The 16,715-nt window shown below is 49.2% G+C and overlaps 1 protein-coding gene across 3 annotated transcripts in view; it reads right to left on the bottom strand.

Annotated features, from left to right (window-relative positions):
• OLFML2B (olfactomedin-like 2B) overlaps positions 1 to 16,715 on the bottom strand; it is a 49,231-nt gene that overhangs the window by 6,117 nt on the left and 26,399 nt on the right. The window contains exons 5-6 of one of the 3 annotated variants that reach the window (XM_010854683.1): positions 12,292 to 12,517; positions 9,799 to 10,350 (exon numbers count right to left, since the gene is read on the bottom strand). In XM_010854683.1, coding sequence (XP_010852985.1) covers positions 9,799 to 10,350; positions 12,292 to 12,517 — 778 coding nt within the window. Of the gene's footprint in view, positions 1 to 9,798; positions 10,351 to 12,291; positions 12,524 to 16,715 lie in introns of all 3 variants that reach the window. The other 2 variants (XM_010854682.1, XM_010854684.1) reach the window with 2 other exon arrangements.

Raw genomic sequence — 16,715 nt, 5'->3', positions numbered from 1 at the left:
TGGGAGGGGGGTTCAGGATGGGGAACACATGTACACCCGTGGCGGATTCATGTCAATGTATGGCAAAACCAATACAATACTGTAATTAGCCTCCAAAAAATAAAAAAAATTAAAAATTTTAATTTAATTAAAAAAAAGATGGCAGACAGCATATATAATAGGCCTTCCTCCTGCCTCAAATGCTATGAAGGCATGACAAATTTGATATGATAAATTAGCATGCTTCATTTTTAAAATAATCTTTTGATCTCTCTCTTCTGTAAGTGGTTGCCCAAGTGATATGTGGTCACTTGGAGTACTTGAAAATACAATTATTCTCTTTCAGGAGAGCATATGTATGTAATGTATAAAAATTTTGCTATTAGAATTAAAACTGCCACTTCAGAGGAAATGAATGATTTTGTTCTAGCTGAACCAAATGTATTAGATGATTAAACCTCCCACAAAGGAGATTTATGCACAGAGAGGGTTCCTTCTTTATAGAAGTTAACTATGGTAAATACCTACCATTTTTATTAATTTCATCTTCTCCGGTGAAAATATTTTTTACTTATCTCTTCAACAACTTAAGTAAAATGTAGAAGTTCTAGCCCTACTTGACTAAAACCAAACGACAACAGCAAAAATAACTTGGAGGGTAATAGAAATGTTTCTGGCCCATAGAAACATCTCTATTATACTGGTTTCTAAATTTCTTTATTTGCAGATGGTGTAGCCCTCACATGTAAAATACCATCTATGAACTAGGAATAGAGGATAGAGACAGGACCACGAAATCAAGCTATTTGTCCCAAACTCATTCTCTAGTGTTTTCCCCTTGGTTGTTGCTCAGTTGCTAAATTATGTTCAACTCTTTGCATCATCTCTTTTAATTTAATGTACTGATGGACAGTACAGCAGTCTTCCCTGTCCTTCACTGTCTCCTAGAGTCTGCTCAAAGTCATGTCCACTGAGTCGATGATGCTAGCCAACCATCTCATCCTGTTTTTTCCTTAAGCTCCAGTTATATTTGAAATAGGTTCCCCTTGATATCTGTGGGGGATTGCTTCCAGGAGTCCTGATGGATAATGAAATTCGCAGAGGCTCAAGACCATCATGTAAAATGTCTCAGTACAATGAATACAGTGCAGCTTCCATATGTCAGAGTTCCTCGTCCTCGGATTCCACCAACTATGGTCCAAGGATACAGAAGGCCATTTGAGTGAGTCTCTTTGAAGCTAAAGGATATCTTGCCTTATCTATTATATGTATTATCTTCTAAAATGTTTATAGGTTAACAACAAAAAAAAGGTTCCCAGGGTCTGTAGGGGCTTTTCCTCTCAGCACATCAAGCTGCTCAATCTTGCCATCTAACAAAAAGAAGTCAGCACACAAGAGGCCCCTCTGCCCTCTAGGGCTCCCAGCTGTGGCTGTCACGTGGCAGGCCTCCACTACAGGGTGGAGCAGCCCCAACACACTCCTCTGCCCCTCCCCGATGGCTGCCTTAAATGCTTGCACAGCGTCCACTGGGGATGCTCTCTGGCCCTTTTATCCGAGTCAAGCCTGTCTTGTGCACCCACCCTCTTCACACACTCGGTTTTCTTACCCCTCTCTCCTGGTTCCCACTTGCCGTCCAGGTCAGGCTGTCTTTGGCTGGTTCTCTTTTCTGCCCGCCTTTCAGATGTCATCTCTCAGAGCCCCAGTTTCAGCCCCTCGTCTTCCTCTTTTTCTTCCTGTATTCCCCAGGCACACTTGGCTCTCACTCAGCCCAGACTTTGTTTCTGAGCGCCAGGTGGCCACCCCATTATGAGACACTTCCCTCCTGAGTGTCCTCCGGACTCCTTAATGGATTCAAAAAGGAATTCATTTGCTTCAGTTCACAGCCTGTTCCTCCTATACTTCTGTCCGGGAGAAAGGCACGGCACACCATTCACCAAGCCGGGAATCTTGGTTCTCCTTGCTGTCCACCTCTCCTCTACGCATGGCCCCATTGGTCGCCGTCTCCCTCCTCTTCACTTCTCAGCTCTTCCACTCCACCTCTGTGCTTAGCTTAGACCTCACGGTCCCTTGCCTGGATCACTCCAGTTACGATGGTGGTTTCTATGGCTCGTCTCTAACCCCTTCTAACCCATCCAACCCCTGTGCCCAGAAGTCCTGAGCTGCCTTGCTGCTTAAACCCTTCACTCACCATCATCAACTGCTGCAGGAAGCCCTAGGTCCTATCCCAGTGCATCAGCCCCTCCTTCAATGCCATCACTTCTTGCCATCTCCCCTCAATCAGAATTCTCAAACTCAAATGCCTCTAGAGGCCAGGTGTGATGGAAATGGGTGAAGCAGGCTGAGTATGAGAGGATGAGTAACAACAGAGACTGGAGTGGATTGGAAGAGCAGCTGACCTAAAGGCATTCAAGTTTAAGGCTGACAAGACATCTTGGGGGCGCATTTGGCCCTCGGGTTGCCAGCTTTGAGATCTCTTGCCCATACCTAACTGCTCATACAGCCCATGGTGCCGTGCCTGGAGGTAGCTTCATGGACATGTGAACCGGGCAATCACCTTTTCAAAGCTCTGCTATGGCCATCTTGTAATTCTTAATCATTTTAGTTTGGATTTTTATTTTATAGTTAGAATCTAATAGGACAACTGGGCATGTGCATGAGCAGAGGACACAGTACATGTGTCCACCTTCCTATGGCCCACTTGCGTGCAGGGGACACCGGTGGGCCCACTGCTCGTGGGGTTACGGTGAGACTCAGAGTGAAGATAAGGCAGGTGTGTTGTCCCTGTGACTGAGTGCGCCGGGCATTGCAGCCCCAGAGGCCACACTTGCCATTCTAAACAGAACCTCGAATGCAGAAAGAAGGCAGCAGTATGCTAGGAACCACAAATAACCAAGTAATCCCATTATATTCTTTCTTACTTGTGTTATTTCCTTGGAGTAGACAATAACTCATGCTGAAAATGTTATAGAAGAGGGAAAGATAGGGCAACTCACAGTTCTTTTTCTTTTATTCAGGGAGCCAAATGTAGGGAGTGGGGGTAGACTGTGAGCATATTAAGAAGAGAAACAGATGAGTTTGTCGTGTGCAGTATTTTCACTGGGCTGCTAAGAACAAATTACACAGGAACATAGGAGCCATGAAAAACAAACTGTATCATCTTGGTGGACTCCACACGTGAGTTAAATGATCTTATCTTTGCATTGAAAACTGGTAGTGCACAATATAAACACAAATGATAAAATTCACGCCAGTTATTTAAGTTTTTAAAAAAGTATTTCTTACAATGGCATGAAGTAGCAAAGAAAAAAACCAAGTGAATGAGAGAGAGACATCAGAGAAGAAAGGAAACAGCTTTATATTCACTATCTTCAATGGCACTTTCCATCTTGTTTTTTGAACTGGGGCTCTATGTTTTCACTTTGCAATGGGCTCAACAAAATGTGTAGTCAGCCCTAACTAAACTGGTTCACTGCTGGGGCTCTTGTTGACTCTGGTCCTTCTTATTGCAATGCCACCGTCCTTCCTGGCTGGTTTTGCCTCATCCCTCAAGACAGCTAGGTCAACTTCTCTTTCCAGAGGAGAGTCCCTCTGACCGCAAAGCACTCTATGCATCTGCTCACCACCCTGAGTTGAAATTGGGTTTGCCAGGTGGCTCAGTGGTAAAGAATTTACCTGCCAATGCAGGAGCCACAGGAGATGTGGGTTCCATCCCTGGGTTGGGAAGATCGCCTGGAGGAGGAAATGGCAACCCTCTCCAGTTTTCTTGTCTGGAGAATCCCATGGACAGAAGAGCCTGGCAGTCTACAGTCCATGGGGTCACAAAGAGTCAGACATGAATGAACGGCTAAACGCCACCCATCATCTGAACTGAAACTGTGTTTCTGGGTCCCATATTCGAGCTTGTGCACAACTCCAGGTCGGGGACCCTGCCTCACCTGCTTTTGTAGGATCAACACCTACAGCGCCAGCACTCAGTACTGTCCTTCAACTCAGTACTGACAAATGTGAGTGTGCTCCTCTGCTTAGAACCTTCTCTAACACCTTTAGATCTAAGTCCTCATGTCTTACTCCCTTCATCATCAGGCCCTCTCCCCTACCTCTCCCGGTCTGTGCCAGCACCGTGGGTGCCCTTCAACACCCCTGCAGAGGCTCACGCTGTCAGCTCTGCCCTGGTGACCACACCTGGAGATGGAGCTCACAGTCAGAACCAGAGACAGCCTCCCCTGGACCACATACCTTGCCAGACCTGTCCACTCTAGTCCCTGTAGCCCCTCCTGGTGACACCTCCGTGGAAGTGGCCAGAGTGCAGGCCCTTTCCCAGCCAGCGTGGCGAGGGCTGGGTGAATTAGGAGTGGCCTGTATCCTTGTAGACAGGCACAGACTCTTCCTTACCCATTTACAAGGAGCCACTCCACTTTATATTTGTCTTTCTAGGGCCAGCGGCCTCTGTGTTCTGACAGAGGCTCCTTGTGGTTTCAGGGGCCTGGTGAGCTGATCAGCACAGTGAGAGCGGAGTGTGTCTGTGGAGCTGGGGCTGGGAAAGGTGCCTGTCAAGAGACTCTGGGCCGCCGACGGGACAGTCCTTGGTACTGAGTCTGGGTGCTGTGGAGGCTCCGGTCAGCACTGCCCTGCCCGTGTCGGTGCCACTTACTCAGGCCGTCTTGTGCCCACTGCCACTGTGGCCAGCCAGGCCTCGGGGGTTGTTACGGCCAGTTACTTTGTGGAAGAGGTGGTCTTCATGGGATCACATTTCTAGGTTCAGCCATGAGGCAGGCTCTGGTATTGCTGTCATCCCGACTGTCCTCTTCGCTCCTCCCCACTCCCCTCTCTGCCCCACACCAGCCTCTCCTACAACGCGCATCACAGCTCTTAAGGTCTGGGACTCTGCAAAGCCACGGCCATGGGGCACCCGTGTTCTCATCCTCTGTGGCAGCCTGACCAGAGCTCCCCACACCACCAAGGATGGTGACCAGTCCCCTTTCCTCCCTCCCGGAACCTGGCTCCCATCAAGGATGGTGTTTTTCCTCTCTTGTCCTCAAGCAGCTATGCTTTGGCCAAAAGTTAATTCTAATTCGTTTGTTTTCGGAATTTTTCTGAGCATTTTACAATTCCCTTGGGGAAACTGGTGGACATTTTTGGGCATCACAAAACCAGGTTTGGAAACCACAGGATAGGATGTTCCTTCTAAAAGCAGCCTGTTTAAAACCACTCAAACAGCTCAAACTCGAAATTGCCAGGCTCATTAAACAGCAAACAACCTTTCGCAGGTAGCAAGTCAGTGGCGTGTGTTGGTTTCAGACAAATGATTCTTATTTAACTGAAGGCTACATATAGTCTTACTTGGCCAGGCACAGGCAGGCAGGAAGTGTGCTAAGAAGGTTCCAGAAAAGAAATCCCATCCACACTAACAGCAGCCTGAGAGAAGCATGTGGCAGCAATACGTGATTGGAAATGATTCCTGAGAAAACCTGCCAAGACTCCACCTGCCTTCTCTCTGTGCCACCCCCTCTTTTCACCCCTTGGCATTTGAAGAAGCACTTATATCTGTGTCCGTGTCCCTGTGTTTTTTTCCGCAGTAGATACAAGAGACAAGAATCCCAGATCTTCTGAAAAAAAAACCCTACAGGCCAGTCTTTAAGCAGAAGCTGACATCCTCTGTGTAAGACAGATGGATAAAGAAGATGTGGCCCATATATACAATGGAGTAATACTCAGCTGTTAGAAAGAATGAAATAATGCCATTTGCAGCGACATGGCTGGACCTGGAGTTTACCATACGAAGTGGAATAAGTCAGAGAAGACAAATATCGAAATCTAAATAAAAATGATACAAATGAACTTATTTACAAAACAGAAACACAGTCACAGAGAATGAATTTATCAGGAGAAAGGTTGAGGGGAAGGGACAATTAGGGAGTTTGGGATATGTATCAGATCAGATCAGATCAGATCAGTCGCTCAGTCGTGTCCGACTCTTTGCGACCCTATGAATCGCAGCACGCCAGGCCTCCCTGTCCATCACCAACTCCCGGAGTTCACTGGATATTTATACACTGCTGTACTTAAAACAGATAACTAACAAGGACCTACTGCATAGTACAGGGAACTCTGCTCAATATTCTGTAATAACCTAAATGGGAAAAGAATTTGAATACGAATTGGTATCAATATATGTATAACTGAATCACTTTGCTGCACACCTGAAACTAACATAACATTGTTAATCAACTATATTCCAATATAAAATAAAAATTAGAAAAAAAGAACCCCAGCTCTTTTGAAAAATCCCACAGGCCAGTCTTTAAGCAGAAGCTGACATCCTCTTTTAATGTTATGACCAACCTAGATAGCATATTCAAAAGCAGAGACACTACTTTGCCAACAAAGGTTTGTCTAGTCAAGGCTATGGTTTTTCCTGTAGTCATGTATGGATGTGAGAGTTGGACTGTGAAGAAGGCTGAGCGCCGAAGAATTGGTGCTTTTGAACTGTGGTGTTGGAGAAGACTCTTGAGAGTCCCTTGGACTGCAAGGAGATCCAACCAGTCCATTCTGAAGGAGATCAGCCCTGGGATTTCTTTGGAAGGAATGATGCTAAAGCTGAAACTCCAGTACTTTGGCCACCTCATGCGAAGAGTTGACTTATTGGAAAAGACTCTGATGCTAGGAGGGATTGGGAGCAGGAGGAGAAGGGGATGACAGAGGATGAGATGGCTGGATGGCATCACTGACTCAATGGACGTGAGTCTGAGTGAACTCCGGGAGTTGGTGATGGACAGGGAGGCCTGGCATGCTGCGATTCACGGGGTTGCAAAGAGTCGGACATGACTGAGCGACTGAACTGAACTGAACTGACATCCTCTGTTGTATAGGCGCTCAGTTGTGTCCGACACTTGCCACCGCATGGACTCTAGTCCGCCAGGCTCCTCTGTCTGTGGGAGTCCCCAGGCAAGAATACTGGAGTGGGTTGCCATTTCCTTCCCCAGGGGATCTTCCCAACCCAGGAATTGTCTCCTGTATCTCCTGCATTGGCAAGCGGGTTCTTTTCCACTGAGCCACCAGGGAAGCCCCTCTGTGACAATGTGCTTCTGGTCGAACAGAATAGTGAAGCACAAGAGAAAGTGTATCCCGTCTCCTGCTCCTCTACCAGGTAAACAACTTCCAGGACACAGGGTTTCTCTTGTCTGGGCATCGGCATCTCAGTCAGGCTAACGAAGGAGGCGGAGTCCTGAGACCTAAGAACTCCAGAAAGATGCACATCAGAAAAGCTCGCGGGTGGCAACACCCAGGGGAGGCAGGTGGGTTGTGGAGACAGTGGAGAACTCACTGGCTGGAAGTGAAAGTGTGAGTCGCTTAGTCGTGTCTGACTCTGCAACCCTATGGACTGTGGTCCACCAGGCTCCTTTCTCCATGGGATTCTCCAGGCAAGGATACTGGAGTGGGTAGCCATTCCCTTCTCCAGGGGATCTTCCCAACCCAGGGATCAAACTCAGGTCTCCTGCATTAGAGGCAGACTCTACTATCTGAGCCTCCAGGGAAGCCCCTCTCCTACTGGCTAGGAAGTCACCAAGGGAAGAGTTTCCAGCCAGGCAATCACCATCCCTGGGGACATACAAGGAGTGTGGACCTACCTGTGGCCTGTATTCCACCCGTCTGTGGAGGGTTAGTGGTGGGCAGCTGGCTAAGTTTCTGGAGGAACTGTCCCTGTCACCTGAGTGGTAGAGGTATGGGGACCCTGGGGAGTGCACTCCTGTGGCAGTGGGGAGATGGGGTGCTGGGCTCAGGGTCTGTGAGCCCATGAGCAAGGTCAAGGCTGCCCAGAGCCAGTGTGGAAGTGGACCCTTTGCTCAGACCCTGGGGCATTCTGCAGAAACTGAGCAAGACCCACAGCTTCAGAACTGATTTCTCCACTCGGTGAGAAATGGATCTTCTACTCTGGGGTCTGTTGCTCCCACTGTGACAGTGAAAGGGACGAAAAGAAAAACATTCTTTCCTCCCACCCCAACCTCTGTGGCTCAAGAACTGTCTTCTTGCTTAGCTTCCTCCTGGCCAAGGTTCGTGAGATTTTGCCCTGGGGTCCATGTGACTGCCTATTTCCTTGTTATTACTCTGGGTTTTTTTTTCACCCAGTAAGAATTCCTTGCTATATCACGGCCTGATACACTTACTACAGGATATAACTGAGGAAACTTTCTTTACCAGCTGAGCTACAAGGGAAGCCCAAGAATACTGGAGAGGGTAGCCTATCCCTTCTCCAGTGGATCTTCCCGACCCAGGAATCAAACCAGGGTCTCCTGCATTGCAGGCAGATTCTTTACCAACTGAGCTATTAGGGATTCCCAATTGAGGCAGCAATCTTTAGTAAATTTCTAATTTCTGAGACCTGCAGAAGGGCAGAGATTTGGCTAAGGTCACACAGCTCTCCACAGTGGGGACTAGGCTACAACCAGGCATCTGGCTGCTGGTAGGTGCCCCTACCACCATCTGTCTGGCATGGCTGGCACTTTATCCTGAGGAGGAACTGGAAAAGAGGATGCCAAGGGGGCTGAAAATGGGAAGAAGGGAAAGAAAGGTATAAGGCAAATCGCATCTGTCAAATCAAGTATATTTTTAATGAAATTACTATTCAATAGTGTTATTTTTCAGTGTTGATGGTGACTTAATGAATGTTTAAGTCTTTTTGAAAAAGCCATCTGTGGCAAGTCCCACTTCCCCCTCACCCCACCTCCGCCCATGGAAACATACATAGACACACACACACTTTCACGTTTCACTGTTCTCAGAGTCATCTTATGGCCATGGAGCGCCCAGGCACAGAACAGGCTACATTCTCTGTTTCTGGAACACACCCTGCTCATTTAGACCTACCCAGTCAGAATACTTTCCTTTTCCACTTAGCAAACTCCTGTTCATCCTTCAAAACTCAGCTCAAGGGATACTTTCTTAGAAAAGCTTTCCCAGCCTTCTTAGCTGCCAGGCAATCTGCTGCTCCCTCTGCCCCTGTCTCTCCACTCCTCTGTTACATCATTTATCACACGATGCCATGATGTTCCCATGCTTTCTAAGGCCAGGAGCTAATGAGATTTGTTCCCTGGGGCTCACTATTTCCCTGTTCCCTCTTTTAATATTCTGGGATCCCCCCGCCTACACACACATAAGAATCTCTTGTTAGTTCATGGCCTGGTAAACATCCTGCTGAAAACGTGTTGCTGCTGCTGCTGCATCGCTTCAGTTGTGTCCGACCCTGTGCGACCCCATAGACAGCAGCCCACCAGGCTCCCCTATCCCTGGGATTCTCCAGGCAAGAACACTGGAGTGGGTTGCCATTTCCTTCTCCAATGCATGAAAGTGGAAAGTGGAAAGTGAAAGTGAAGCCGCTCAGTCGTGTCCGACTCTCAACAATCCCATGGACTTGAGCCTCCCAGGCTCCTCTGTCCATGGGATTTTCCAGGCAAGAGTACTGGAGTGGGGTGCCATTGCCTTCTCCAGCTGAAAACATAGTCATCACTAAATAACCAAATATCCAACACCCATCACAAAGCCTAGTACACCAGCATTTGACAAATGTTTATAAAACTTATTAATGAAGCTGAGATCTTAGCTCCACTAATTTATTTTAGAAAGGAGTTTTCTACTCTTGTCACTGGCACATTGTGAATATAGACCCTAGATGTTAAAACTGATCGTTGCCCAAGGAGTAACTCCACTTGCCTTTCTTTATGAAGCAGTTGGAGCATCTGACTCCCCCCTCTCCTTTCAAGCTATTTCCGGACTCAGCCTTTTACTTGAGCAGGAGACCCAAGCCAGGCGGAATGGACTCACCTATGACGTTCCGTATGTCATCTTCTTCCTCGGGGCTCAGGGTGGGGCCAGGGGGAACGGTGCCCTGTCTGGCAGTAGAATCTTTCCTTGGTGAGTCTGTCCTGACCGGAGGCGGAGGCACTGGGGCTGTGTGCGTCGCCTCCACAAAGGCATCCTCAGGGGCCGCTGACGGAGGAGCTGAGGCTGGCGGTTGCTGGGTGGCTGTGTGGGCCACGGTGGTAGCTGGTACCTGAGTAAAAGGTGTAGGGACTGCCTCCTCTGTGGGATCTGGAGACACTGAGGTCATCGGGAGCGGTGTTGAGAATTGTTCGACTGAGGCAGAGACTGCAGGGTCAGGGGTGCTGGGCGCTGCAGTGGAGGCAGGCAGCCGGGCGGAGGGCAGGGCTGTGGTCGGAGTGCCAGCGCTGGTGGTGCCGGCATCAGCTGTCACAGCGGCGCTGCGCCTGGTGGCTGCTGGCCTCCGGGTGGCGCTGGTCAGCAGCTGGTTGTGTCTCAGAAGCTGATCTTCAATTAGCAAATCCATTCCGTGTTCACCACTGAAAAATTCGTCTTCTGGGAAACAAACACAGGTGTGTTTGTGACTCAGGAGTCAGCAACATGTGGTGTGTGGCAGACTAATGAGGGTTTCTTTCATCAGCATGATACCCTGATTTATTATTTTTTTTATTTTTTAAAATTAATTTTAATTGAGGATAATTACTTTACAATATTGTGATGGTTTTTGCCATACATCATGAACCAGCCATAGGATACTCTGATTCAAAGTGGAGCCCAGGTGGGATTTAGAAGAAGAAGGTGAAAGGAGCACAGATGGACACATTTCCTGGAGGGTCTCTCTGAACAGTCTGCCTCCACCCACCACCCAGGAACCGCAGCCAAGGGCTACAAAACCTGGGAGGAAGTTAGTCACTCACTCAGTAGTTATCAATGGAGCACATACAACAATGAGCCTTCACGGAGTTTCTATCTAGTGGTGGAGACGCCAAACATTAGACAGATTGTCTCCTTGAAGGTGTTGTGAGGAAAAGTCTAGTAGGGTGAGGGGAAGGGGGGGATGGGAACCTTGCAGTCATGGATAAAGTGGTCAAGATGAGACTCAGTGGGATGAAGAGAGGAGCAGTGGCTTGAAGGGAGGTAACCGAGCAGGTGACGGGGAGTAGTATTCAGGGAGAAATAGCAGCAGTGCAAAGGCCCTGGGGCCGGAACACATCTGCTGAGGCTGAGGAGCAGTGAGGTGGGCAGAGGTCAGAGGGAACACAGCCCGGTCATGGAGGGCTTGGCTGCCGTGTTTGGACTTCAGTTTTTATCCTGCATGAAATGGGGGAGTCTCCAGGGTTTTGAGCAGAAAAGGAATACTAAGATGGAGTGTTTTCTTAGGACACAAAGAGATCTAACCACAAAAGACATAACTGGTCAACTGGATTTTACCTGCTCATCAAAAACATCATTAAAGAACTAAAGGTACAAGCCATGGGCAGAAATAAAATATTAATATCTGCAATACAAAGGATTTGTCCCAGAATATAAAAACCCCACAAATCCATTATTTATTTTGGCCATGTAGAGAGGCTTGTGGGATCTCAGTTCCCCGACAAGGGATTGAACCTGGGCCACAGGAGTGAAATCACCAAATCCTAATCACTAGACCACCAGGGAACCCCACAAGTCAATAAATTAAAACGTTACACAGTTAGAAATGGGCAAACTGCTTATGCCAGCGACTTGGGGGGCAGATGGCCCCCCATCTGGAGGCAGCTCAGGGGGACCAGATGAGAGGAAGTGGCGTAGCAGGGAAAGGAGAAAAGCTAGGCCTCCTGGGGTGCTGGGCAGGGATAGATAGAAGAAGAGGAGGGGCCGATAGGCCTCCTGGGGTGCTGGGCAGGGATAGACAGAAGAAAAGGAGGGGCCGATAGGCCTCCTGGGGTGCTGGGCAGGGATAGACAGAAGAAAAGGAGGGGCCGGTGGCAGGGAAGAGCCCAGGAAGAGGAAGTGTAGGGGAAACAAGATAAAGATGAGGTGAAAAGGAGTATCTATTTTCTGTGAAAGAGTAAGAAGGAAAGAGATGGAAGAGTAGGTGCTAGAGTCTAGGTCAAGAAGCCCAGGGTCCCCCTAGAAAAAGCAGGCAGAAGAAGCCTCTGTGTGTCTCTGAGTGGGTCACCCCTCCATGCCTCAGTGTGCACGTCTGAGAATGGGGAGGGCACAGAGGCCCCTTCCGGCTCAGCCACGCTCCGCCCTGTGGTCCTCTGCAAGCCCAGAGAAGGCAAGTGACTTGCCCCCAGGGTGCTCAGCAAGCTGTGAGGAAAGGCAGTAAGAACTCTGGGTAATTTGTAACTGCAGGTAAATCTCAGGTAACCAGGCTGGCTCTGCGGGGCCACTGTAGTAATCAAACTGCCGAAGGCAGGTGTGGCTCACAGGAAGTGCCCCTCCAGAGTGCAAAGGGTGACTCCCTCCCTGCCCTGCCTCTGGGGGGCTGCCCTGCGGACCCCAACTCACGATGCTCTTCGATGTCATTCTCCTCCTCGGGGTCCTTGGCTTTGTAGTAGGTGATGCCCCGGATTACGGTGGGCCTGGAGGCTGGCCGGCCCCTCAGGTGGACCTGTCTCTGCAGGGGTCGCTGTGGCTTCACCACCTCTGGTGGAGGCAGTGGCCGCGTCTGCAGGAGCTTGATGGATTTGATCTGTTGGGACACAGTTTCTTCCTGCAGAAACCTCTCTTCATACTGCTCCTCAGAGGGGACACAAGGGAAGGTCACAAGAGGCAGTGCTGGAGTCAAGGCCATCCTAGTCACAACAGCTAATCCTAAAAGCACTTCCTAAGCCAGGCACTGTTCATCTTGTCGTCAGCCCCATGAGGTATGAACCATTTTTAATCATACCCATTTACAAATTGGGAACTTGAGGCACAGAGAGGTTATGTAAATCACCCAAGGTCCCAGAGCAGGGAAGTGGTAGAGGCAGGATTTGAACCCAGGCAGTCTGCCTCTAGACTCTGACTCTAACCTCCATGCTATACTCCCCAGAGAGTGCAGCTGTCCTCTCAGCTCCGGCCTAGAGCTGCTGGGCGCCTCGGATCTCACGCAGTTGTTTGTAGTAAGTCTATGCAGTTGCAACATGAAGTGTGTTAGTCACGCAGTCGTGTCTGACTCTTTGTGACCCCATAAGCTGTAGCCCACCAGGCTCTTCTCTCCATGGGATCTTCCAGGCAAGATTACTAGAGTGGGTTGCCATTCCCTTTTCCAGGGGATCTTCCCGACCCAGGGATGAAACCTGGGTCTCCCTCATTGTACGCAGATTCCTTACCATCTGAGCCACCAGGGAATCCCGGCACAAGAAGGCTGAGGGCTAAGATGCACAGCTCAGGATAAGGCATGACTGCTTTTACTTGTGCTCTTGGCACAAACTGCCCCAAGCCCTCCCTAATGCATCCAGAATAAAGTCCAAAGTCCTTGACCTGGCACTGAGAACTCAAAGTGACTTGACCCAGCTCAGCCTTCTCTCTTGCTCCACCCCCAGCCTCCCCACCCTTGGTATTCCAGGCACTTGGGTGACTCCTGAACTGCTTGGCTCTCCTGAAGTGCTAGGTCTTTGCTCAGATTGTTTTCTCTGTCTGGAAGCCATTCCCTTCCCCCCATATAGCCATTTATTGAAATCTACCCACTTTTCAAGGCCTGGCTAAAATCTCAGGACCCCAAGGAAATACTCCTAAACCTTTTCATTTAGAATTCATCTTTCTTTCCCAATCCTTACTTTGCAGCAGAGACTTCTAAGTGACTATCCAAACACTCTCCTTTTTTCCTAACTTAATGAGAAACTGGTTTCATGGGAGTGGTCCTGGGACTAAGTTCTGGCTGTTAAAGTAGAAGTAGAAGTTGGTGGGAAGAGCTTTTGGAAAAGTTCCTTAAAACATGGGGCTGACTCAGCTGGAAGGCATCGTTTGCACTTTTCCTCATTTCTCTGGCCAGGAGAATGTGGGCAGGATGGCTGGAGCTGAGCAGTCATCTTGTGACCATGAGGGGATTTTGAAGATGGACATCTCGCAGCTAACTGTACCAGCCCTGGGCCACCTGCCTCCATGACTCTTTTACATCAGAACAACAAACCCCTATATTGTTTAATGCACAATATTTTGGTCTCCTACTCAAAGCTGAACACAACTCCTAATGGATAAAACTCTATACTATTATAACACCTCTCCCATCCTGCCTTCCACAGGAATTTCTTAAGAACGTTGTCTCTGTAAACTATGAGCAATTGGAAGAGCAGAGACAATCTCTTGTCTGTCTCTGATTCCCCTGGATATATGTATCTTAATATTTGTTAGACTGAATTTCTGAATCATAACAAATCCCAAAGAACTGTCAACACTTGTGACTGCCACTGGGATTTTTGTCAAATCAAATGATGCTTTACAGTAGGTAGCCTATGACCTGGGCATCATGATGGTACCAAAAAAAGGCCTCTGCGATGGTTATGGCCACACAGAAGGACCATCCTGTCTGTTCATCCTGGGGACTGACCTCTTGTGTCCACAGTGTGGCAGAGTCCCTGGGCCCTGCCTAGGTCCATCCAGTCATATTCCCTCACCCAGGCCCATTTTTGAAAACAAAGGGGCTTGGACACAGGGCCTGTGAGCCGGCTGTGCTCCAGTGCAGAGCCACCAGACAGGGCCAGTGGCTCCATCAGTAAAGCAAGCGCGGACCACGGGAGGCGTGGCCCACCTCTGCTCTCATGAGGACTTTGAACAGCTGAATTATGAAGAGGTCACTCCCTGTAGTCACCTAAGCCCTGAAAGCTCTTCTTCTCACCAGGAGGAGGTGGGTGAGCTCCCTTAAATCCTCAGTGAAATGTGCTCAGAGAGCAGAGCCCACTTGGAAACAAAACCTCTGTCCCTTTGATGCTCAGTCCTGAGAGGCAGAGCAGGACCTTTGAGCTCCCTGAATGTCAGCTGTAAGGGACCCAGCTGTCATGACCAACTCTTTCACTCTGCCTGCTGCTGCTGCTGCTGCTAAGTCGCTTCAGTCGCTGTCCGACTCTGTGCGACCCCATAGACGGCAGCCCACCAGGCTCCCCCGTCCCTGGGATTCTCCAGGCAAGAACACTGGAGTGGGTTTCACTCTGCCTAGGAAGAAACAAATCAGATTCTTGTTCTGACCTTTAAAATCTGGCCTAGAGAAAACCTGGAGCCCTCATTCCCCACCACACCCCGGGTCTGTACTGGTTTTCCCGTGACAGAAGACTTTATCCAGATGGCACTGTAGACAGGGAAGCTCCTAAACGTGTGTTCTTCACTCCCCCATGCTGACCCACTCCTGGAAAACAGAGGACACTTTCCAGCAGCCTCCCCTTGCTGGGGCCAGAGAGCTGCCTGGAAGAAGCAGGCAGACGTGTGCCCTGGGCAGCCCTCACTCCCGCTAACTGCCCCTCCCCCACTTGCCATGGTTTGCTGGGGAGGTGACCGCCACCAGAAGTGCAGGGAATACTTGGCTGGTGGTGGTGGCATTTTACTGAGCATCTGTTATGGGCAGACATGTCCCTGCATATTCCTTTTAACCCTTAAAACAATGAGGCAAGATAGATACTATTATCCACATTTTACAGATGAATAAAGAGAGGTTCAGAGTCCTTTAGCAATCTGGTTGAAGGTTAATCAATTAAGTGAGAGAATACTTATTAAGTCATGTATGTGCATGCTAAGCCACTTCAGTCATGTCTGACTCTGCAACCCTATTGGACTGTAGCCCTCCTGGCTCCTCTGTCCATGGGATTCTCCAGGCAAGAATACTGGAGTGGGTTGTCACTTCCTTCTTATTAAGTCATAAGGCTATTAAATAACCCAGGGCTGCTTGCCTTCAGAGCCTGTGATCCACCTTGGTATAGCTACACTGTGCTCAGCTGTCACCACAGGACTAACTCATCTGCCGTCCAAAAAGCCCTCAGGGCCGTGGTCTGGCTGGTGTCCAGAAGACTTGGGGATTCCTCATTTCCCATAGAAAAGAGCTGCCTGGGAGGCGGACAAGAGGCCCCAGCCCTCAACTCAGATGCCACAGGCCATCTAATTGCCAGACCTTGGTTTCCCTCTGCATTGCAAAAGCAAGTTGTCATTTCTTCGTGGCAAACCCCAGGAACTGTCTTTAATTCCAGACTTTTAGGGATGAGCGGGAACTGCAGTTCCCACTCCCAGCCAAGGAGATGGAGCAAGACCATGGACAGCCTCTGCCAGAGAACATATAATTTCCTTGGATTCGCTGGCGACAGGCTGCACGGGGCGGCAGCAGCCCCCGAGTTTTTTGTTTCCTCTCTCTGTTAAATTGTTGTATGACTTCAACTCCTGGTGTATCCACGTTCCCAATCCCACCCTGACCTCTCCACCCAGCCCCCAGAGCCCCCTGCCAACCCTCCAGGCATGGACCTTCTTGGAAAGACGCCTCCAACAAAGTGCCATTCACCATTCCAAAAAACCCTGACATAATCCATAAGAACCTTGAAAATAACAACCAAACCCAGACACCCCTCTTTACCCCCTTTTCAACAGGGGGTTCACTAAAGAGATAGGAAAAGGGAGAGAAAGATTCTAGCCTCGTCTCCTTCACCTCGCCTCCTGCCCTGGCCCTGGCTACCCCCACCACTACCCTGGTTTGGGTGGATTGTGCTAACCTCAGCAGTGTGTGAATGGGGATTTCAGGAGGGAGCAAGGTTTGCTGAGCAAGGAGAAAAAGAGTTTGGTGTGTTTGATTTGGTTTGCTGTTTACCCTCAGGAAATCTGAGCTGGGATCCTGAACATACCACATAATGTGTCATCAAGACAACTGATGGAATTCTCAAGCTCAGTCGACTGGGAAATTGGAGCCAGAGAGGACTGAAGTCAGGGAGCGCCTGATTCCACTGAGCGGCTGGACCGGCAGATGATGCCACACGGGC

Source organism: Bison bison, unplaced genomic scaffold (genome assembly GCF_000754665.1).
Source record: "Bison bison bison isolate TAMUID 2011002044 unplaced genomic scaffold, Bison_UMD1.0 scf7180017864346, whole genome shotgun sequence".
NCBI classification, from domain to species: Eukaryota; Metazoa; Chordata; class Mammalia; order Artiodactyla; family Bovidae; genus Bison; species Bison bison.
This window is presented reverse-complemented; position numbering and strand designations above follow the sequence as displayed.